Below are 24,883 nucleotides of genomic sequence, written 5' to 3' on the forward strand. Positions count from 1 at the left end.
GGATCCCTTCAGCATTTTTAACTGCTTTCTCAACCTGCCCTACATGTACTCCCCAGGTCTCTCTGTTCATGCACCCCCTTTAGGATTGTATCCTTTAGTTTATATTTCCTCTCCTCATTCTTTCTACCAAAATGTAACACTTCACACTTTTCTGCATTACATTTAATCTGCCACGTGTCCGCCCCCACCTATTCCACCAGCCTGTCTATGTCCTCTTGACGTCTATAACTCTCCTCCTCACTGTTCACTATACTTCCAAGTTTTGTGTCATCTGCAAATTTTGAAATTGTGCCCTGTATACCAAGTCCAAGTCATTAATATATATCAAGAAAAGCAGCAGTCCTTGAACTGACCCCTGGGGAACACCACTGCATATCTTCCTCCAGTCTGAAAAACAACCTTTCACCACTACTCTCTGTTTCCTGTCGCTTAGCCAATTTTGTATCCATGCTGCACATTACGATCCCAGTCTATATTAGGATAGTTGAAGTCTCCCATTATTACTACCCTATAGTTCTTGCACCTCTCTAATTTCTCTGCAAATTTGCTCCTCCATATCTTTCGCACTATTTGGTCTATGGATTACACCGAGTAGTGTAATGGCACCTCTATTGTTTCTTAACTCTAGCCATATAGATTCTGTGCTTGATCCCTCCAGGACAGCTTCCCTCTCCAGCACTGTAACATTCTCCTTAACCAATACTGCCACACCACCTCCAATCTTTCCTTCCATAACCAGGAATATTTCATATCCAATCCTGCCCTTTTTTGAGCCAGGTCTCACTTATTGCCACAACATCATATTCCCATGTGCTATTTGTATCTGCCGCTTACTTTCACACTTCGTGCGCTCACATACATACACTGGAAACCCATCTTAGACCATCCTGTAATCTCTCTTAGTTGGACCCCACCTAATACCTTACAATTTTTCTTACTTTAGTGCTCTCTGCCTCTCCCAATCCTTTGAACACTTTATTTCCCTTTCTAATGTTACATCCTGGTACCCACCCCCTGCCAAATTAGTTCAGACCCTCACCAACAACACGAGCAAAACTCCCCATCCGACCTGTACAGGTCCCACCCTCCCCAGAGCCGGTCCCAATGCCCCAGGAATCTGAAGGCCTCCCTCCTGCACCATCGCTCCAGCCACGCATTCATCTGCTCTATCCTCCTATTTCTATATTCATTATCACATTGCTGTTCGTGGGAGCTTGCTGTGCACAAATTGGCTGCTCAGTTTCCTAAATTCCAACAGTGACTACACTTCAGAAGTACTTCATTGGCTGTGAAGCATTTTAGGGGGTCCGGAGGTGATGAAAGGCACTATTTAAATGCAAGATCTTTCTTTTGAATGGGTTTAAGCTCCATACAGGATTTTGAACTGATAACTGAAGTTGATACATTAGTGTCGTACTGAGGGAGTGCTGCATTATCCTTCAGATTATATGAGTAAAGATCCCACAGCACTATTCGAAGGAGAGTAGCGTGTTCTAAAGATCCCACGGCACTATTCAATAAGCAGGCATTGTGGCCAAGAGTGCTCCTTGTTCAATAACACTAAAAATACTGATCATTCATCTCACTGTCGTTTGAGGGAATCTAGTTCTGCAAAAAATGGTTCAATATCCTTTGCATTTCAAAGCACTCGGACATTTGAGAGGTGTAATCGAGTCGCTATTTAGGACCGAGATGAGGAGAAACTTCTTTCTCATACCACAGAAAGTTGTTGAGGCCAGTTCGTTAGATATATTCAAAAGGGAGTTAGATGTAGTCCTTACAGTTAAAGGGATCAAGGGATATGGAGAAAAAGCAGGAATGGGATACTGAAGTTGCATGATCAGTCATTATCATATTGAATGGTGGTGCAGGCTCAAAGGGCCGAATGGCCTACTCCTGCACCTACTTTCTATACAAGTCTCTCCCTTTCGCCGGAACAGTAAAAAGGACCGAGGAGGTGGACTCATGAGAGTGGGTACTACTTTGGGCTATTGGAAAGACAGCCAAGGATGCAGTTGACTTTAACACACCAGCATGTGTAACGTATGCACTTGAGAATATGCTCTCAGGTTTGTAGAGCTGCTGCACTGCGAGTGGTTTAGCCAGTCACATTAAATGCTAGGATGCTGAGAAGTGTAGAGGAACAAAGTGGCCTTGGAGTGCATGTCCACAGATCCCTGAAGGTAGCAGACCAGGTAGATAAGGTGGTTAAGAAGGCATATGGAATGCTTGCCTTTATTAGCCGAGGTATAGAATACAAGAGCAGGGGGTGTATGCATGAACTGTATAAAACACTGGTTAGGCCACAGCTGGAGTATCGCGTGCAGTTCTGGTCACCGCATTACAGGAAAACGTGATTGCACTGGAGATTTACGAGGATGTTGCCGGGAGTGAAGAATCTAAGCTATGAGGACAGATTAGATAGGCTGGATTTGTTTTCATTGAAACAGAAGAGGCTGAGGGGAGACCTAAGTGAGGGTGTATAAAATTATGAGGAGCCTAGATATAATGGATAGTAAGGGCTTATTTCCCTTAACAGAGGGATCAACAACCAGGGGCATAAAGTTAAAGTAATTGTTAGGAGGTTTAGAGGGGATTTGAGGGAAAATTTCTTCATGCAGAGGGTGGTGGGTGTCTGGAACTCACTGCCTGAAAGGGTGGTAGAGGGAGAAACCCTCACCACATTTAAAAAATACTTGGATATGCACCTGAAGTGCCGTAACCTGCAGGGTTACGGACCTAGAGCTGGAAAATAGGATTAGGCTAGATAGTTCTTGGTTGGCCGGCATGGATACGATGGGCCGAATGGCCTCCTTCCATGCTGTAAATTTCTATGATTCTGTGAAGACTCAATAAAATCCCAGGCAGTTGGGACTGAGTCATCCACGATGAGGTATGCAGTTGTGAGCCTGGTGGATGAACTAGTAATGTGTAGTGTGATTGTTAAACCCACTAGTTCTTAATAGCTAGTAATTATCCTGCCATTCACATCCTATCTAGACTAACTTTTTTCTAACTTCTGCCATTACCATCTCAAGTCGGCCCATCATCCCTTTTGTCTCTCAAATCTCTCCTGCCTTCCACCCTATAACAGACCTTCCCTTTTGCTCTTTCCTCCCCTCCCCCTTTCAGTGCTCCTTAAAAATGTGTTCATTTCGAACATTCACCAGTTCTGACGAAGGGTCATCGACCCGAAACGTTAACTCTGTTTCTCTCCGCAGATGCTGCCTGACCCGCTGAGATGTCCAGCACTTTGTTTTTATTTCAGATTCCAGCATCCATAAGAACATAAGAAACAGGAGCAGGTGTAGGCCACCCTCAGCTCCACTTCTCTCCCCGCTCCCCATAACCTTTTATTCCCTTATCACTCAAAAATCTGTCTATCTCCGCCTTAAATATATTCAATGACCCAGTCTCCACAGCTCTCTGGGATAGAGAATTCCATAGATTTACAACCATTAGAGAAGAAATTCTTCCTCATCTCAGTTTTAAATGGGCGGCCCCTTATTCTGAGACTATGTCCCCTAATTTTAGTTTCCCCGATGAGTGGAAACATCCTCTCTGCATCCACCTTGTCGAGCCCCCTCATTATCTTATATGTTTCGATAAGATCACCTCTCATTCTTCTGAACTCCAATGTGTATAGGCCCAACCGACCTTCCATAAGTCAACCCCCTCATCTCCGGAATCAACCTAGTGAACCTTCTCTGAACTGCCTCCAATGCAAGTATATCCTTCGTTAAATACGGAGTCCAAAACTGTACGCAGTACTCCAGGGTGTGGCCTCACCAATACCCTGTACAATTGTAGCAAGACTTCTCTGCTTTTATATTCTATCCCCTTTGCAATAAAGGCCAACATTCCATTTTCCTTCCTGATTTCTTGCTGTACCTGCATACTAACTTTTTGTGTTTCATGCACAAGGACCCCCAGGTCCCTCTGTACTGCAACACTTTGCAATTTTTCTCCATTTAAATTATAATTTTCTTTTCTATTTTTTCTGCCAAAGTGGATAACCTCACATTTTTCCACATTATACTCCATCTGCCAAATGTTTGCCTACTCACTTAGCCTGTCTATATCCCTTTGCAGATTTTTTGTGTGCTCCTCACAATGTGCTTTGGCACCCAACTTTGTATCATCAGCAAATTTGGCGACATAGTAGATGCCTCAGCATCGATCTCTGTGGCACCCCACTAATTACTGTTTGCCAACCGGAAAATGATCCATTTATCCCGACTCTGTTTTCTGTTAGTTAGCCAATCCTCAGTCCATGCTAATATTACCCCCAACCCTGTAAACTTTTATCTTGTGTAGTAAACTTTGGTGGCACCTTATCGAATGCCTTCTCTGGAAAACCAAATACACCACATCCACTGGTTCCCCCTTATCCACCCTGCTTGTTACACCCTCAAAGAACTCCAGCAAATTTGTCAAACATAATTTCCTTTTAATAAAACCATGCTGACTCTGCTTGATTGAATTATGCTTTTCCAAATGTCCCGTTACTGCTTCCTTAATAATGGACTCCTGCATTTTCCCAACGATAGATGTTAGGCTAACTGGTCTATAGGTTTCTGCTTTTTGTCAGCCTCCTTTTTTAAATAGTTACATTTGCGGTTTTCCAATCCGCTGGGACCGCCCCAGAATTCAGGGAATTTTGGTCGATTACAACCAATGCATCCACTATCTCTGCAGCCAATTCTTTTAAGACCCTCGGATGTAAACCATCAGGTACAGGGGACTTGTCCGCCTTTAGTCCCATTATTTTACTGAGTACTAATTCCCAATATTACCCCCAACCCTGTGAACTTTTATCTTGTGTAGTATTAATTCCCAAGTCTCAACCTCTAGGGGACCAACATTTACTTTAGCCAGCAGCATTTTACTTTTGTATTAGTTCTTAATAGCAATTTACTGCTCTGAATTCTTAAGCAAAGTGCCCATGAAGCAAATACATTGCGGACGTGACTCCAGGGCTGTTACTTACACTGGTTGGCGACTGGCCGCTCTCCCGCAGAAACTCCTCCAGTGTCACCATTTCGCTGCCAGGTGAGGCTGCCCTGGTTTTGCCGGGAGCCTGGCTCTCCTTCACCCGCTGTAGCGTGCTGTAGGACACTGGGCTCCTCCGTGGCATTGTGGGGTCCAACTTGCTGCCGGCGAGCAAGACCGAACTGGAACGATAAAGGTAGTTTTCTTTGGGACCGACTCCGGCATCTCGACTCGGCACCAGGTCATCGCTGCTGAGGCTCTCTGGTCTGCCATCAATAGGGTCCGTGGCGCCTGCCAAACGGGAACAGGGGTTAAAGTCAAATATGCAATGAATAGTGCACCGTTATGTTGAGGAGGTATTAATAAAATGAGAGTTCAACTCCCACCATGGGCAGTTTGAGAATCTGAATTCAGTTCAAAAATATCTGAGAACCTTCTCTCCTTACCAAGCACAGAAACATAGAAAATATGTGCAGGAGTAGGCCATTCGGCCCTTCTAGCCTGCACCACCATTCAATGAGTTCATGGCTGAACATGCAACTTCAGTACCCCATTCCTGCTTTCTCACCATACCCCTTGATCCCCCTAGTAGTAAGGACTTCATCTAACTCCTTTTTGAATATATTTAGTGAATTGGCCTCAACAACTTTCTGTGGTAGAGAATTCCACAGGTTCACCACTCTCTGGGTGAAGAAGTTTCTCCTCATCTCAGTCCTAAATGGCTTACCCCTTATCCTTAGACTGTGACCCCTGGTTCTGGACTTCCCCAACATCGGGAACATTCTTCCTGCATCTAACCTGTCTGAACCCATCAGAATTTTAAACGTTTCTGAGGTCCCCTCTCATTCTTCTGAACTCCAGTGAATACAAGCCCAGTTGATCCAGTCTTTCTTGATAGGTCAGTCCCACCATCCCGGGAATCAGTCTGGTGAACCTTCGCTGCACTCCCTCAATAGCAAGAATGTCCTTCCTCAAGTTAGGAAACCAAAACTGTACACAATACTCCAGGTGTGGCCTCACCAAGGCCCTGTACAACTGTAGCAACACCTCATGCCTCTGTACTCAAATTCCCTCGCTATGAAGGCCAACATGCCATTTGCTTTCTTAACCGCCTGCTGTACCTGCATGCCAACCTTCAATGACTGATGTACTATGACACCCAGGTCTCGTTGCACCTCCCCTTTTCCTAATCTGTCACCATTCAGATAATAGTCTGTCTCTCTGTTTTTAACCACCAAAGTGGATAACCTCACATTTATCCACATTATACTTCATCTGCCATGCATTTGCCCACTCACCTAACCTATCCAAGTCGCTCTGCAGCCTCATAGCATCCTCCTCGCAGCTCACACTGCCACCCAACTTAGTGTCATCCGCAAATTTGGAGATACTACATTTAATCCTCTCGTCTAAATCATTAATGTACAGTGTAAACAGCTGGGGCCCCAGCACAGAACCTTGCGGTACCCCACTAGTCACTGCCTGCCATTCTGAAAAGTCCCCATTTACTCCTACTCTTTGCTTCCTGTCTGACAACCAGTTCTCAATCCACGTCAGCACACTACCCCCAATCCCATGTGCTTTAACTTTGCACATTAATCTCTTGTGTGGGACCTTGTCGAAAGCCTTCTGAAAATCCAAATATACCACATCAACTGGTTCTCCCTTGTCCACTCTACTGGAAACATCCTCAAAAAATTCCAGAAGATTTGTCAAGCATGACTTCCCTTTCACAAATCCATGCTGACTTGGACCTATCATGTCACCTCTTTCCAAATGCGCTGCTATGACATCCTTAATAATTGATTCCATCATTTTACCCACTACTGAGGTCAGGCTGACCGGTCTATAATTCCCTGTTTTCTCTCTCCCTCCTTTTTTAAAAAAGTGGGGTTACATTGGCTACCCTCCACTCTATAGAAACTGATCCAGAGTCAATGGAATATTGGAAAATGACTGTCAATGCATCCGCTATTTCCAAGTCCACCTCCTTAAGTACTCTGGGATGCAGCCCATCAGGCCCTGGGGATTTATCGGCCTTCAATCCCATCAATTTCCCAACTAATAAGGATTTCCCTCAGTTCCTCCTCCTTACTAGACCCTCTGACCCCTTTTATATCCGGAAGGTTGTTTGTGTCCTCCTTAGTGAATACCGAACCAAAGTACTTGTTCAATTGGTCTGCCATTTCTTTGTTCCCCGTTATGACTTCCCCTGATTCTGACTGAAGATCAAGAGGAGATTTGGAAGAGGTGTTCAAAATCATTTGGAAGAAGCGGTTGGCCTCTCCTACTCCTTCAGCGACGACTGGACCTTTCCTTCCCCCATGGTGACCTGGCCTCTTCTCCTCCAGCACGTGGTCAGCATCATGGCCGTGACCACCCTGACCTCCACCCTGAACCCCGGTGGGCCACTGACCCTCCCAATGCCTGCCCCCAACCAAGCCTCGGACCACCTACCATCAAGGGCGCTACTCAGTGCCGAGCCTGCGGCCAACACCTCGCCGTAGGCAACTAGGTCCACACAGCAGTAACTGGTCTCCAGTCATCTTGGAACCCCATGCCGCTGGGCCAAGACCTTGCTCAGCTAAGCCCGTGTGCAACGGCCAGCCCACGTTAAAAGAACTCGCGCACAGGCATCTTCCACTCCTCTGACATGAAGTTCTGGTCCTGGAACGTCAGGACCCTCATGGACAACTCCAACCAGCCACCCAAGGACTCATTTTTAGAGTGGAAGCAAGTCTTCCTTGATTCTGAGGGACTGACTATGATGATGATCAAAATTGTTTGCAGTTTTGACAGAGTAAGGAGCAAGGATGTGACCTCAGAGAGGGTGCAGAAAAGATTTACAAGAATGGACGAGGGGTTTCAGTTACGTGGCTAGACTGGGGCTGTTCTCCTTGGAGCAGAGAAGGTTGAGAGGAGATTTGATAGAAGTATTCAAAATTATGAGGGGTCTGGACAGAGTAGATCGAGAGAAACGGTTCCCATTGGCGGAAGGGCCGAGAACCAGGGGACACAGATTTAAGGTGACTGGCAGGAAAAGCAAAGGCGACATGAGGAAAATCTTTTTTACGCAGCGAGTGGTTAGGATCTGGAATGCACGGCCTGAGAGGGTGGTGGAGGCAGACTCAGTTGTGGCTTTCAAAAGGGAATTGGATAAGTACCTGAAGGAAATTTTTTTTGCAGGGCTACGGGGAAAGGGCGGGGGAGTGGGACTGGCTGAAGTGCTCTTGCAGAGAGCCGGCATTGGCTGGACGGGCCAAATGGCCTGTTCCTGTGCCGTATATCCTATGGATTTCGATGTAATGAATTTGCAACCTCCACAGAGCTTCTTTTGACGGAGTCCTGGAATTAGGACTAGTGCGAAGGCAGTCTCAGTGAGGGCTTGGATTTTAGAGTCAGACCATCTCCAGGTGATGAATAACGCTCTGTTAACCCTCCTGTGAAGCGCATTGCGATGTTTCACCATGTTACTGGCACTATATAAACGCAAGTTGTTGAGGGGTGAACAACAGGTCACGCTAAAATCCAGAAACTAAAGTGGGAATCCCGATGGAAGCTCGATTCTACTTGCTGCTGTTCACACGAACCCCCACGATCCGAACCTCCCTCTCGCTATCTACAGGAGACCCACGTAGAGAAAGCAGTGTAGGTGTGGGATTTAGCGTTACGAGAGTAAGGGCCCCCGAGTTTGGTTGAATTACCGCCGGCTGCCGCCGAGTTTTCTCGGCTGTCTCCCCGCCGAGTGAGTTTGGTGAGGCCCTCACGCCGGCGGGGAGAGAAGACTGTTGGGATTGCAATGCCAACAAAAATCCTCGCGTCTGCTGCCTCCCCAGTTTGGTCCAGGCAGTCCTCCGCTCAGTTCTTTTCTTCATTTGTTTTTGCAGGGATTTTGGGCCCCCTGAAGGATTTCTGGCCATTTTTTTTAAAAAAACTGTTTTGAAAGTTTTTATTTTATCCGTTTCCCCCCTCCCTGGGTCCGACTCTATCCTCGGCGGTACTTTGCCGAGGATCGCATTTGCCGCCCAGAGTGGGACCTACCGCCCGCTGCCTCCCAGAATCGGCGTGTAAGGCCCATTTTCTTTTTCCGCCGGGTGTTTTTTTCCCACATTTTTTTCACCAAACTTCCGCCCAAAGTAGCGACGGGATCTTAGCGGCCCTTTCGACGGTACTTGGGTCTCACCAAACTTGGGACCTAAAGGTCTAAAAATCCACAGCCTACCTACGTGTAGCACATAGTTCTGGAGTTCCAACACGCCGCACTACTGGGAACCAATTAAAGGCAGCGCACCATATTCACATGACTCCGATTGGGATGGAGTGTAGAATGTTTCAGTGTAAGGGTTGTCGCACTTGTGTGAGGCAAACTGGTCGGGCTGGGTGCTCTTTGCCTTTCCGCTATTGTTCATAGGTTTATATGTAACCTTCAGGGCTGCTGACCGAGGGCCGTGCGGCTCTTTGTCAGTCGGCGAGGACACAATAGGCCGAAGTGGCCTCCTACTGCGCTGTAAATTTCTACATTTCTATTTCTATGTTTCACCACGGCACCGCATCAAGGTGGAAAGCAACAGAAGACGACTGCAATGCTAAGACTTCCGACTCGAGACCAACTCACATGGAGGTGCATTGCAAGCAGGTGTTGCGCACCTCACAGCAACAGCCTCCACAGGGACGTGGGGGAGGGGACGGGGAGGCTCGCTTCCTTTTGGGCTAAACGTGCAGATATTTTGAAGCCGCGTTTGAACGAAGCGTTCGGATACCTTTAGTGTTTAGCGGGGAGGCCGTGTTGGAACTGTTCCGGCTACTCTCAGAACTGCTGAGCCTTGAGTCTGCAAGAGAAAATGAACCGGTCAGCTTTATCCTCCGCCAAGAACAATGCTGTCACAACTCAAACCAGTCACTAGTTAGACAGGCCACAGTGTTAAATGTCAGCCGTGGCTCAGTGGGTGGCTCTCTCGCCTCCGATTCAGAAGGTCGTGGGTTCGAGTCCCACTCCAGAGACTTGGGCACAAAACTCTAGGCTGACACTCCCAGTGCAGTGCTGAAGGAGTGCCGCACTGTTGGAGGTGCGTTTTTCGAATGACACGTTAAACCGAGCTCTCTCATTTGGTCGTAAAAGACCTCATGGCACTAATTTGAAGAGCAGGGGAGTTCTTCCTAGTGTCCTGGCCAACATTCAAGCAGCATCATTCAAAAACACGACTGTCTGATTATTTTCACATTCCTGTTTGTGGGATGCTGCTGTCCACAAATCGGGTGTTGTGCTCAACTAAAAACCAGCAGCACGGATTGAGACAATTGGATACGAGGCACACCTTCTGCTGGCGCTGCCACCTAGGCTGGTCTTCCCTGTCCACCCTGCACTGTCGGAGGTGCCGTCTTTTAACAGAGGCGTAAAACCGAGGCCCCGTCTGCTCACTCAGGTGGAGGTAAAAGATCTCGTGGCACTATATTGAAGAGCAGGGGAGTTCTCCCCGGTGACCTGGGCCAATATTTATCCCTCAACATCACTAAAACAGATGATCTGGTCATTATCACACTGCTGTTTGTGGAAGCTTGCTGTGTGCAAATTGGCTGCCGTGATTCCTACATTACAACAAAAGTATTTCATTGGTTGTAAAGTGCCTTGGAACATCCCAAGATCGTGAAAGATGCGATATAAATGCAAATCAGTCTTTCTTTCTCTAGACACAGAGGGGACTTATCTGCTGTTCGAAAGCACCTACATTGTTATTCGATGCCACTTGTGCATCGGTCGGACTGCTCAGACTCTTCTGGGGACCACTCAAGTAGGTAGAACTAAGGAGGGCAAGGTGCACAAAAAGTAGCCCTCTGGCCTGTAATCATCCAGGGACCAGAGTGACATTTGCTGCACTTTACAGCATGCAGAGTAAACTACTGACATTAAACACGTGAAAAGTAACAAGACTTCAGTTACACTGATTGAGACTGGATTATCTTATGCACTTTATTCAACGAGAATTGCAACTAGTTAAAGGTGGTTAGGTAGCTTTGGGCAAAGTACAGCAGGAAGAACTCCATGACCTACCCTGGCTTGTGTTGTTCGGAAACTCCACTTCAAGTGATTGCGTCCGGAGATCGTCATCAGAGTTAAAACCTATTCGATGAAGAAATGAGACATAATGTTGGAGAGAAACAGCTTGCTTCATGCCTGTAAGCAAATTTTAAGACTATTCCATGCTTTACAAAATCTAAGTGTCTGCCGACACCACTGTGTCAGCCAATGAGTTGGAGGATGAGGCGAGACCTATGGCAGACCTTGCTGCAAATAGTCTACTTTACAGAGTCTGTTTACTCAGCAAGCAGCGCAGCCCTGGACACCGTGGACCACTTCCCTTATCTCGGGAGCCTCCTATCAACAAGAGCAGGCATCGACGACGAGATTCAACACCGCCTCCAGTGCGCCAGTGCAACCTTCGGCCGCCTGAGGAAAAGTGTGTTTGAAGACCAGGCCCTCAAATCTGCCACCAAACTCATGGTCTACAGGGCTGTAGTAATACCCACCTTCCTGTATGGCTCAGAGACATGGACCATATACAGTAGGCACCTCAAGTTGCTGGAGAAATATCACCAACGATGTCTCCGCAAGATCCTACAAATCCACTGGGAGGACAGGCACACCAACATCAGCGTCCTCATTCAGGCCGACATTCCCAGCATTGAAGCACTGACCACACTCGATCAGCTCCGCTGGGCAGGCCACATAGTCTGCATGCCTGACACGAGACTCCCAAAGCAAATGCTCTACTCGGAGCTCCTTCACGGCAAACAAGCCAAAGGTGAGCAGCGGAAACACTACAAGGACACCCTCAAAGCCTTCCTGATAAAATACGACATCCCCACTGACACTTGGGAGTCCCTGGCCAAAGACCGCCCTAAGTGGAGGAAGTGCAGCCAAGAGGGCGCTGAGCACCTCGAGTCTCAACGCCGAGAGCGTGCAGAAATCAAGCGCAGGCAGCGGAAAGAGCGTGCGGCAAACCAGTCCCACCCACCCTTTCCTCAACGACTATCTGTCCCACCTGTGGCTTTTGCATTGGACTGTTCAGCCACCAAAGAACTCACTTCAGGAGTGGAAGCAAGTCTTCCTCGATTCCGAGGGACTGCCTATGATGATGATGACGACTCAGCAAACAGAGTCTGTTTACTCAGCAAACAGTTTACAGAGTCTCTTTAAAGAGTCTTTACAGACTACAGCAAACAGAACTCATGACCGAAACTACAGCAAAGTCTCCCAATAAAAGCAGGGTGATTTCTCCAGTGAAACGCAGAGAGTTGAGGAGAGTTACACAATACAAATGATATGCGTAAAATCAATCCCAGCTACTTACAGCAGTGCGGGGGAATTACCCAATCATGTCCATTCTGGCCAGGACTTGTGGTGCCGCTATTCGCAGCCCTACAAAATCACATTTGTCCAAGGCATCTTTGTCTGCTATCCTCGTGGGTAACTACGGTACTACAGTCTGCTTTATCTTGAGGTAGCACTCTTGCCTCTCGAGTCAGAAGTTGTGTGCGCGCAAACCCCACTCTGGACGTGAGCACCAATCTAGCCCGACACTGCACTGTAGCACTGAGGGAGCGGCGCAGCTTTAGGAGTTCTGCAGTGTAGGCAGGACCGTCCTATTGGACGTTCGCGACCGTGCCTTCAGGTGCCAAGGCCCCAAGCTCTGGAATTCCCTCCCAAAACTTTTCCCTTTCTCTCATCCTTTAAGACCTACCTCTTTGACAAAGCTTTTGGTCACCTGTTCTCATATCCCCTTATGTAACTCGGTGTCAAATTTTGTTGATAACATCCCTGTGAAGCGCTTTGGAATGCTTTACTGTATTAAACACACTATATAAATGCACTTTTCCCCCGCATGGCAGCTGTTGATAATTCTGCCATCTCTATTTACACCCTATCTAGACTCATCTTGTGTTTCTTAACTTGTCCCATTGCCATCTCCTTTTGCCTCGCACCATCATCCCTTTTGTCTCTTCATCTCTTCTGCCTTCCACCCTATCACAGACCTTCCCGTAGTAATTTCCTCGCCTCTGTACTTGCTTAAAACCTGTTACATCTGTAACTTTTCCAGTTCTGACGAAGGGTCATCGACCCGAAACGTTAACTCTGTTCTTCTCTCCACAGATGCTGCCCGACCCTCAGTGTTTCCAGCATTTTCTGGTTTTATTGTACTGTATAAATGCAAGTTGTTGAAGATCTCAAGGACTTCTATTCAGGGAAGACTGGGCTATCTGTGTCTATGTAAAGTAAAGCCAAGCATACTTTGAGATCTTTGAGAGACGTCTGGAGCCACAGTCATCTCCTGTAAGTAGGAAATTGATAACCAGTTGAAATATCCAACTTGATGTTAATGTCGTTTATCGCTAGGATTGCACCATTGCCATTCCTCTCGGGTGTTGCTCAAGGTGTTAAGCTTGGGCTCAGGTCTCTCGCCTCGGAGTCAGAGGTCATGGGTTCAAGTCCCACTCCCACTTGAGCAAATAATCTAAGCTGACACTCCAGTGTGGCAATGAGGGAGTGCTGGACTTTTGGAGATGTCTTTCGAATGAGAATTCGCCTTCGTGTCTTGGCCTATACTTATCCCTCAACCCTCGATTTCGAGGGACTGCCCATGATGATGATGATGATTCCTCAACTAATATCACTAAAAGCAGATGCTCTGATCACTATCACGCTGCTGGCTGTGGAAGCTTGCTGTGTGGAAATTGGCTTCCGTGTTTCCCTACGTTATAACAGTGACTATACTGCAGAAGTATTTCATTGGCTGTAAAGCGCTCTGGGATCTCCCGAGGTTATGAAAGGCGCGATATAAATGCATGTCTTTCTTATAGTGTCAACTGTGGCTCAGTGGGTAGCACCCTCGCTCCTGAGTCAGAAGGTTGTGGGTTCAAGTCCCACTCCAAGGACATGAGCACAAACAAATCGAGGCTGACACTCAAGTACAGTGCTGGGGGAGCGCTGCACTGTCGGAGGGGCCGTCTTTCGGATGAGACGTTAAATCGAGGTCCCGTCTGCCCTCTTAGGTGGAGGTAAAAGATCCCATTTTGAAAAAGAGCAGGGGAGATATCCCCGATGTCCTGGCCAATATTTAGCCCTCAATCAACGTAACAAAAACAGACTATCTGGTCATTATCTCATTGCTGTTTGTGGGAGCTTGCTGTGCGCAAATTGGCTGCCGCGTTTCCTACATTACAACAGTGACTACACTTCAAAAGTACTTCATTGGCTGTAAAGTGCCTTGAGATCGTGAAAGGTGCTATATAAATGCAAGTCTTTCTTAAATTGCTTGGAACAGTACCATCTCTCTTGGATGGTGCGGAGGCCAGGGTGTGTGGGGGAGACCACCCCCATTTTTCTCCCCCAAAAGCCTGGTTCCCTTCCCCCCCACCCTCCCAGCCATCTACTCTGTCTCATTCAGTTAATCACCTTATCCCTTTGCTTTTTCTTTCTCTCTCTCTTTACCTACCTAACCACAAGTTCTCAATAACCTCACCTGTACTTTTTGTTTGATTCACTTACGGAACGTGGGCGACTCTGGCAAGGTCAGCATTTATTGCCTGTCTCAATTCCATTATCAGCCATATCCTGCACTACAAGCCATGATCTAGATGTCTCAATGGTATTTTTTATATATAAAAAGAAATTTCCCAACCTGTTCAGATTACAAAAGGTTGATTAAATTTGTTTAAAGCGACGTCTACAGGCAGTGACTCAACATCTGAAAATGTCGTCATTTTAGTTAGTGGAGCCCCGAGACTGAAACTTGATCCAAAATCTCTGGTTTCAGTCCAAAGTTACATTCAGGGTGGCTGTGGGCCAACAGTGCTCATTTTAAACTCACCTTCAGTCATAACCAGGAAATCACCTGCAGTTTCGGGTCAGTGCCAATCCTAGTCTATACCCTTTTCGATAAAAGACAAAACCTTTATTTTTAACCACTCCAGCGCAGTGCTGAGGGAGTGCTACACTGTTGGAGTTTGTCTTTTAGATGAGACAGTAAACCGAGGCCCGTCTCCCCTCTCAAGTGGACGTAGAAGATCCCACGGCACTATTTCGAAGAATAGCACAGGAGTTATCCCCGGTGTCTTGGCCAATATTTATCCCTCAACCAACGTGACCAAAAAAAATTATCTGGTCGCTATCACATTGCTGTTGGTGGGAGCTTGCTGTGCACAAATTGGCTGCTGTCTTCCCCACATTACAACAGTGACTACACTTCAAAAATACTTCACTGTCTGAAGCGCTGTGAGACGTCCGGTGGTCGTGAAAGGCGATGTATAAACGCAAGTCTTTCTTTCTTTCTTTCATGTTCTAAAACGCTGCCCGATTGCGCTGGTTCATGGCAGATCTAGCATTCAGCAACATGTAAACGAGTTTGAGCAGAAATTCAAGGAAAACATTTCAAAACAAACAACTTTGGGACGCAACTTGCACCCGTTTTCACCGATTACGTCCAAGTCGGAAACTTTGCTCCTTGACCTCAATCGTACCGATGTGCCGCAATCTTCTCCGTCTAATTGCTGTCAAGAAGGGCTATTCACTGCTAAGCCAATGGGAGGGGAGGCGTTTCTTTATACTGATGGTCCCTCATGGCCCCATGCTTGCACCTTGATTAGAGGCGCTGGAGAAAGTGCAGAAAATATGGTAGCAAAGATTGCACCCATCAGTAAAGGTTGAACAGGCTGGTGACTCTTTTCTTTAGAAAAGAGAAGAGTGAGGCTGTGTGTGTGTGTGTGTGGGGGGGGGGGGGGGGGGGGGGAGGTGACCTGCAAGAGGTCTTTAAAATTATGAATGGGTTTGATAGAATAGACGTAGAGAAAATGTTTCCAATTGTGGTGGGAGTCCAAAACTAGGGCTCATAAATATAAGATAGTCATTCATAAATCCAATAGGAAATTCAGGAGAAACTTCCTTACCAAACAACTTTTAAAGTGGTAAAATGTATTAAGGTGCTTCACAGGAAATATTAGGAGAGGTGACTAAAAGCTTGATCACACAGGTAGGTTTTTAAGAAGCATCTTAAAGGAGGAGAGGTGTAGGGAGGGAATTCCAGAGCTTAGACAGCTGGTGGAGTGATTAACATCGGGTGTTCACTAAAGGCCAGAATTGGAGGAGCACAGAGATCTCTGAGTGTTGTGGGGCTGGAGGAGGTTTGAGAGATAGGGACGGGCGAGGTCATGGAGGGATTTGAAGGGATGAGAATTTTAAAACCGAGGCGTTGATCAACTGGGAGCCAATGTCGGTCAGCGAGCACAGGGGTGAACAGAACTTGGTGTAAGTTAGGACACGGGCAGCAGAGTTTTGGATGAGTTTAAGGTTATGCCGGGTGGAAGACGGAAAGCTGGCCAGAAGAGCACTGGAATAATCAAGTCTCGAGAGTGGTTAGAATTTGGAACTCGCTACCACAGGGAGTGAGGTGAATAGCATAGATGCATTTAGAAGAAATAAAGACTTGGATTTATATAGTGCCTTTCACGACCACTGGACGCCTCAAAGAGCTTTACAGCCAATGAAGTACTTCTGGAGTGTAGTCACTGCTGTAATGTAGGAAACGCAGCGGTCAATTTGCGCACAAACAAGCTCCCACAAACAGCAATGAACTCCAATGAGTATAGGCCCAACCTACTCAACCTATCCTCATAAGTCAACCCTCTCATCTCCAGAATCAACCTAGTGAATCTTGTCTGAACAGCCTCCAATGCAAGTATATCCTTCCTTAAATAAGGAGACCAAAACTATACGCAGTTTAATAGGTGTGGCCTCACCAATACCCTGTACAGTTGTAGCAGGACTTCTCTGCTTTTATACTCTTCAGGTTCACCAGACTGATTCCCGAGATGGCGGGACTGACATATCAAGAAAGACTGGATCAACTGGGCTTGTATTCACTGGAGTTCAGAAGAATGAGAGGGGATCTCATAGAAACGTTTAAAATTCTGACGGGTTTAGACAGGTTAGATGCAGGAAGAATGTTCCCAATGTTGGGGAAGTCCAGAACCAGGAGTCACAGTCTAAGGATAAGGGGTAAGCCATTTAGGACCGAGATGAGGAGAAACTTCTTCACCCAGAGAGTGGTGAACATGTGGAATTCTCTACCACAGAAAGTTGTTGAGGCCAATTCACTAAATATATTCAAAAAGGAGTTAGATGTAGTCCTTACTACTAGGGGGATCAAGGGGTATGGCGAGAAAGCAGGAATGGGGTACTGAAGTTGCATGTTCAGCCATGAACTCATTGAATGGCGGTGCAGGCTCGAAGGGCCGAATGGCCTACACCTGCACCTATTTTCTGTGTTTCTATCCCCCGTGCAATAAAGGCCAACATTCCATTTGCCTTCCTGATTACTTGCTGTACCTGCATACTAACTTTTTGTGTTTCATGCACAAGGACCCCCAGGTCTCTCTGTACTGCAGTACTTTGCAATTTTTCTCCATTTAAATTATAATTTGCTTTTCTATTTTTTCTGCCAAAGTGGGTAACCTCGCATTTTCTCACATTATACTCCATCTGCCAAATTTTTGCTCACTCACTTAGCCTGTCTATATCCCTTTACAGTTTTTGTGTGTGTCCTCCTCACAATTTGCGTTCCCACCCATCTTTGTATCATCAGAAAACTTGGCTACATTACATTCGGTCCCTTCATCCAAGTCATTAATATAGATTGTAAATAGTTGGGGACCCAGCACTGATCCCTGCGGCATCCCACTAGTCACTGTTTGCCAACCGGAAAATTACCCATTAATCCTGACACTCTGTTTTGTTAGTTAGCCAATCCTCAATCCATGCTAATATATTATCCCCAACCCCATGAACTTTTATCTTGTGCAGTAACCTTTTAATTGCCACCGTATCGAATGCCTTCTGGAAATCTAAATACACCACATCCACTGGCTCCCCCTTATCCACCCTGATCATTACATCATCAAAGAACTCCAGCAAATTTGTCAAACATGATTTCCCTTTCATAAAACTATGCTGACTCTGCTTGATTGAATTATGCTTTTCCAAATGTCCTGCTACTGCTTCCCGATAGATATTAGGATAACTGGTCTATAGGTTTCTGCTTTTTGTCAGCCTCCTTTCTTAAAAATAGGGGTGTTACATTTGTGGTTTTCCAATCCGCTGGAACTGCCCCAGAATCCAGGGAATTTTGCTAGATTACAACCAATGCATCCACTATCTCTGCAGCCACTTCTTTTAAGACCCTAGGATGTAAATCATCAGGTCCAGGGGACTTGAATGCCTTTAGTCCCATTATTTTACAGAGTACTACTTCATTGGTGATAGTGAAGTATTAAGTTCCTCACTCTCTATAGTCCCTTGATTATACACTATTGGGATGTTTTTAGTGTCTTCTACCGTGAAGACAGATATAAAATATTTGTTCAACGTCTCTGCCATTTCTCTGTTCACCATTATTAATTCCCCAGTCTCACCCTCGAGGGGACCAACATTTTACTTTAGCCACTCTTTTCATAGAAACATAGAAAATAGGTGCAGGAGTAGGCCATTCGAGCCTGCACCACCATTCAATATGATCATGGCTGATCATGCAACTTCAGTACCCCATTCCTGCTTTCTCTCCATACCCCTTGATCCCTTTAGCCGTAAGGGCCACATCTAACTCCCTTTTGAATATATCTAATGAACTGGCCTCAACAACTTTCTGTGGTAGAGAATTCTACAGGTTCACAATTCAAAGTGAAGAAGTTTCTCCTCATCTCGGTCCTAAATAGCTTACCCCTTATCCTTAGACTGTGACCACTGGTTCTGGATTTCCCCAACATCGGGAACATTCTTCCTGTATCTAACCTGTTTTATATGTTTCTATCAGATCCCCTCTCAATCTTCTAAATTCCAGTGAATATAAGCCCAGTTGATCCAGTCTTTCTGCATACGTCAGTCCTGCCATCCTGGGAATCAGTCTGGTGAACCTTCGCTGCACTCCCTCAATAGCAAGAATGTCCTTCCTCAGGTTAGGAGATCAAAACTGAACACAATATTCAAGGTGTGGCCTCACCAAGGCCCTGGACAATTGCAGTAAGACCTCCCTACTCCTATACTCAAATCCCCTAGCTATGAAAGCCAACATGCCATTTGCCTTCACCACCTGCTGTACCTGCATGCCAACTTTCAATGACTGATGTACCATGACACCCAGGTCTCGTTGCACCTCCCCTTTTCCTAATCTGTCACCATTCAGATAATATTCTGCCTTCCTGTTTTTGCCACCAAAGTGGATAACCTCACATTTATCTACATTATACTGCATCCGTCATGCATTTGCTCACTCACCTAACCTGTCCAAATCACCCTGCAGCCTCTTGGCATCCTCCTCACAGCTCACACCGCCACCTAGCTTAGTGTCATCTGCAAACTTGGAGATATTACATTCAATTCCTTCGTCTAAATCATTAATGTATATTGTAAATAGCTGGGGTCCCAGCACTGAACCTTGCGGTACCCCACTAGTCACCGCCTACCATTCTGAAAAGGACCCGGTTTTTCCTACTCTTTGCTTCCTGTCTGCCAACCAGTTCTCTATCCATGTCAATACATTACCCTCAATACCATGTGCTTTAATTTTGCACACTAATCTCATGTGTGGGACCTTGTCAAAAGCCTTTTGAAACTCCAAATACACCACATCCACTGGTTCTTCCATGTCCACTCTACTAGTTACATCCTCAAAAAATTTCAGAAGATTTGTCAAGCATGATTTCCCTTTTATAAATCCATACTGACTTGGACCGATCCTGTCACTGCTTTCCAAATGCGCTGCTATTTCATCTTTAATAATTGATTCCAACATTTTCCCCACTATCAATGTCAGGCTAACCGGTCTATAATTCCCTGTTTTCTCTCTCCCTCCGGTTTTAAAAAGTGGGATTACATGAGCAACCCTCCATTCCATAGGAACTGATCCAGAGTCTATAGGCTGTTGGAAAATTATCACCAATGCATCCACAATTCTAGGGCCACTTCCTTAAGTACTCTGGGATGCAGCCTATGAGGCCCTAGAGATTTATCGGCCTTCAATCCCATCAATTTCCCTAACACAATTTCCCACCTCATAAGGATTTCCTTCTGTTCCTCCTCCTCGCTTGACCCTTGGTCCCCTAGTATTTCCGGAAGGTTATTTGTGTCTTCCTTAGTGAAGACAGAACCAAAGTATTTGTTCAATTGGTCTGCCATTTCTTTGTTCCCCATTATGAATTCACCTGATTCTGACTGCAAGGGACCTACATTTGTCTTCACTAATCTTTTTCTCTTCACATTTCCTTTTTATGTAGCTGTAGAAACTCTTACTATCTGATTTTATATTTCATGCTAATTTGCTTTCATAATCTATCCTTCCTATCATTTTTTTTTTTAGTCGTTCTTTGCTGGCTTTTAAAAGTTTCCCAATCCTCTGGCTTCCCCCTAGTCTTGGCCACATAAGAAGAACATAAGAAATAGTAACAGGAGTAGGCCATACGACCCCTCGAGCCTGCTCCGCCATTCAATAAGATCATGGCTGATCTGATCATGGACTCAGCTCCACTTCCCCACCCGCTCAAGAAACTGTCTATTTCTGTCTTAAATGTATTCAATGTCACAGCTCTCCAAGGCAGCAAATTCCACAGATTTATAACCCTAAGAGAATAAATTCTTCCTCATATCTCTGATTTAAATGCGCGGCCCCTTTTTCTAAGATTATGCCCTCTAGTTCTAGTCTCCCCCATCAGTGCAAACATCCTCTCTGCATCCACCTTGTCAAGCCCCCTCATAATCTTAAACGTTTCGATAAGATCACCTCTCATTCTTCTGAACTCCAATGAGTAGAGGCTCAACCTACTCAACCTTTCCTCATAAGTCAACCCCCTCATCTCCGGAATCAACCTTGTGAACCTTTTCTGAACTGCCTCCAAAGCAGTACAGGCAACTCTTGATTAGCCGTACACAGATCCAACGGAAAACTGTTGTAATGGGATTTAAAATTCTGTTGCTAACAAGTGAAAAGACAGCCCCAAATAATTTGGAAAAATCTCCTTCCAAACACTGTGCTCATTTATATTTGCTCATTCTCTCTCTCTCTCTCTCACACACACACACACACACACACTCACATTCTCTCACTCACCGTAAAAATCACCCTCCTCTGCCCTTGCTTTGCTGGTGGGTGTGTGTGCACGCTGCTGCAGCCGCTGTCTCTCGCAGCCGCTGCTGACGTTGGGAACGGGGGCAGGGCTGGCACTGTGTTCCAGGCACAGAACCTGTACATGCATGCTGGTAATCTCCAGCTTTTGTTTACTGTTTGTAGCTGATTGTATTGATTCATTAAAGTTTTAACTTATAAATGTAAAGTCGCCCTAACGGGAAAATCGTTTACCCGGAATAGCCTAATCCCCCAGGGACCCGGATAAGAGAGTTGCCTGTATATCCTTTCGGCATGCAGTATTCCAGTTGTGGCCTCACTAATACCAATACACGTATGCCCTTGTTTTCAATTTGATACCATCCCTTATTTCCTCAGTTAGCTACAGATGGTTCACCCTTCTCTTAGTCTTTCCTTCTCATTGGGATATATTTTTGTTGCGAGTTATGAAATATCTCCTTAAATGTCTGCCACTGCTCATCAACCGTCCCACTCTTTAATCCATTTTCCCAGTCCACTTTAGCCAAGTCTTCCCTCATACCTTTGTAGTCTCCTTTATTTATGCTTAGGTCACCGGTTTGAGGACCAACTTTCTCACCCTCCAACTGAATTGGAAATTCAACCAGGTTATGGCCACTCATTCCCGGAGGACGTAATCCTGCGTCACTCGTCAAAGTCACATACCTTTGGTCCTGACTTGCCGCCTGTAGCTGAAGTTGGGGGTGGAGGTGGAGGCAGCGAGGTGGATGGCAGAGGTGGAGTATGCCATGGATCCCAGCTCCAAGCGGCGCTGAATGGCACTGATGCTCTCGGGACTCGGGCTCGTGGAGTGTCCTGCACCCCCGCAGGGCTCTCTCTGCCTCTGCCTGTCGCCGGCGACTGAATAAAAAAAAAACAACAACCAAGCACGTTTATTTTCCCGCCCCATTGGTAACCGGACGCGCGCTCAATACCGTGAGGAGCAAGGGGGGGGGGGGGTCGGGCTCGAAGCACAGACTCAGCGGCTGAACTAGGCTCCAAAGGCTTGGCTCTCTTGCAGCTGTGACAATGTTAAAGATTCACTCACTGCTGGGCACGTCACAACTTTTAAACACGTCAAGAGGGCAGCGGGTTACAGGGCAACGGACAGCCAAAAGCTGGCAGGCTCAAAAAAAAAATCAAAAGGCAGAGGAATGAAAGAACTCGCACCGCAGGCCAATCAGCACCCCGGAACAGAAAGACGGGTTGACGTTTCAATTGTGCCGCTCAGTTACAAGCACGGTTACCAACCCTCCAGGATTGCCCTGGAGTCTCCAGGAATTAACGATTAATCTGCAGATCACTGCTGGGAGCAACACCCGGTGAGAAGAATCACAGGGGGCGTTTCGAAAAGAAATTGTGCTTTTAGATTTAAAAAAAAAACAATTTTGTTTGTTAGTTATTGGGGAAGTGGCGGGGGGGGGGGGGTAATGAAAAAAAAGCCGTTTGATTGACAATCAAGAACCATCCAATCGGGGTCATTAAGAGTCTGTTCACTTGCCGATTGGCCGTGGGAAGGCGGGGTGGGCGACCAATGGCGGGAGTGTGGGGGCGGGGCAGTCGGAAGCAGGCGGTCATGTGATACCACCGCCAGGAAACTGCCCAACCAGAGTTGGCAACCCTAATTGCAAGCGACCCCAGATCAGCTATTTTAATATATTATAAACCTTGCATCCCAACGCACCTCCTCGCTCCTTTTCCCGTCGTATATACTGAGGTCCGCATTTATAATGGCAACAGGTCACGCTGTAATTACATCCTCCTGCCACTGGAGACGCTACAGTCTGAGTTTACGTGCCCAATTCCCATTATAAATGTGGATACAGGAATGTATAATGAATATGCAGAAATAAGAACAGAATGTGGATGAATATAGAATAGATCTGATCGTCGGATCATTAACTGAAACATCTTTAAATAGTTGCTGTGCGCTTCCAGCATTCTCCGTTTCACCGTCAATCATTTCTTGGAGGCGGGGCGGGGGGGGAGAAACGGGCGATGGGTTCAGAGGTGTAAAGATTGAGATTATTGTTCTTCACAGACGTTCATGGGGGGCAGTACTGAAATAGGGAGCGGAAGAGAAAAAGGAGTAAGTCATCGGATGTCTAGGTCGGTTCTATAGGCTCCAACAACTTTTCTACTGTTTTTAATGACAATTTAAAAGCAATTTGTAAGTGGGGGGGGGGGGGGGGGGGGGTGGTGGTGGCGGTAGTGTTTAAACCGGAAATCGTTGCTGGAGGATGGCAGTAATTAGTGAGGAAAAGTGGTACGATGAAGATTTGGTCTGTAGCCTCCCCTGTTATATCACAGAGAAGATGGTGGTAGTGAGGGATAAGGGCGACGGGGGGGGGGGGGGGGGGGGAAGGGTGTGTGCCCTCATAGGAGCATTCACACCATCAAAACACAATGACCGGAAACTATTATTTTTTTTGTATGTGAAAGTACCAAAGGTGGATCCGCCCGGATTGTTCATTGAGGAGATACTGACCAATGCAGATGGTGTTGAGGCAAGGGTACTGGACTCGGTATCCATAGGATATAGGGGGAAGAGAGCGAGAGAGAGAGAGCGTGAGAGAGAGCGAGAGCGAGAGCGAATCAGCCTAGTCGTTTAAAGTCTTACCCGCTGAAATGTGCATATTGGAAAGGTGGGAGGGGACAGGATCAGTCTGGAGGTGATGCTGTTGCAGTCGAATAGTTTACTGGCATTCACCGTCTGGGCTCACTCGTGGTGTGGGTCAGCTCCAGGAGAGCGAGCAGATAATTAAAATAGCAGAAAAAGAGGACAACGAAGTGGATAAATGCTGCATTCTTTTAGAAATCCCACAATGCTCATTTCCCGATGCAAATTTTTTATAAATTTCAATGGGTGAAATTCCCAGCTGACAGCACCACCTCCTGGTACAGCTACAAATAACAGCTCAGCCCACTGATTAAAAAATAACCCCTCTGCTGTTCATTTAACGTAGCTGTCTGCATTTCTCACTAGGCTGAAAGATTTTTGTAGTGCGACGGAAAACCAAACTTGCGGAGTTTCTGTGGCACGTCTTCTGGTGGGGTGGGGTCAGAGGCCAGAAGATTGTTGGATCAGTGCATGCAAGCTTAAATCATTCTATATTCATACACATTCCGTTCTTATTTCTGCATATTCATTATAAATTCCTGTATCCACATTTATAATGGGAATTGGGAACGTAAACTCAGACTGTAGCGTCTCCAGTGGCAGGAGGATGCAATTACAGCGTGACCCGTTGCCATTATAAATGCGGACCTTGGGATATACGACGGGAAAAGGAGAGAGGAGGTGCGTTGGGATGCAAGGTTTATAATATATTAAAATAGCTGATCACTGTATCCTTTGCAATCACATTAATGCCCACAGTCAAAATTGCTTTATTTTATTATATAAAAACCCTTCTGGAGCCCAGTTCAGCTACTGTGCACAATTAGCAATGCTCAGAACAAGACAGGGACTGGAAGCTGTGAGCAAACTCAACAAGACGAGGACTTGGGATCGCTAAAGATCCATGGAAAAATGGATAATGAGCTTTGCATCTCCCTTCTCCTCGTGCTGGTGTGTGGTCCCGCTGGTGCTGGTCACTCTCTGACACCTTGCCCGAGTGGCTATTATTGAGTCAAGAGTGGAGACGGTGAGAGTACTGATAGGCGAGTTAACCATGGAGCGTATTGCAGTGAAGCTCGACCCTTGTCCT

At 46.3% G+C, this 24,883-nt stretch overlaps 1 protein-coding gene across 1 annotated transcript in view; it reads right to left on the bottom strand.

Annotated features, from left to right (window-relative positions):
• LOC139262794 (protein Daple-like) overlaps nt 1–24,883 on the bottom strand; it is a 273,729-nt gene that overhangs the window by 18,760 nt on the left and 230,086 nt on the right. The window contains exons 23-26 of the mRNA XM_070877946.1: nt 21,840–22,034; nt 11,042–11,110; nt 9,753–9,821; nt 4,991–5,283 (exon numbers count right to left, since the gene is read on the bottom strand). Coding sequence (XP_070734047.1) covers nt 4,991–5,283; nt 9,753–9,821; nt 11,042–11,110; nt 21,840–22,034 — 626 coding nt within the window. The remainder of the gene's footprint in view (nt 1–4,990; nt 5,284–9,752; nt 9,822–11,041; nt 11,111–21,839; nt 22,035–24,883) is intronic.

Source organism: Pristiophorus japonicus, chromosome 4, assembly GCF_044704955.1.
Source record: "Pristiophorus japonicus isolate sPriJap1 chromosome 4, sPriJap1.hap1, whole genome shotgun sequence".
Taxonomy (NCBI): Eukaryota; Metazoa; Chordata; class Chondrichthyes; family Pristiophoridae; genus Pristiophorus; species Pristiophorus japonicus.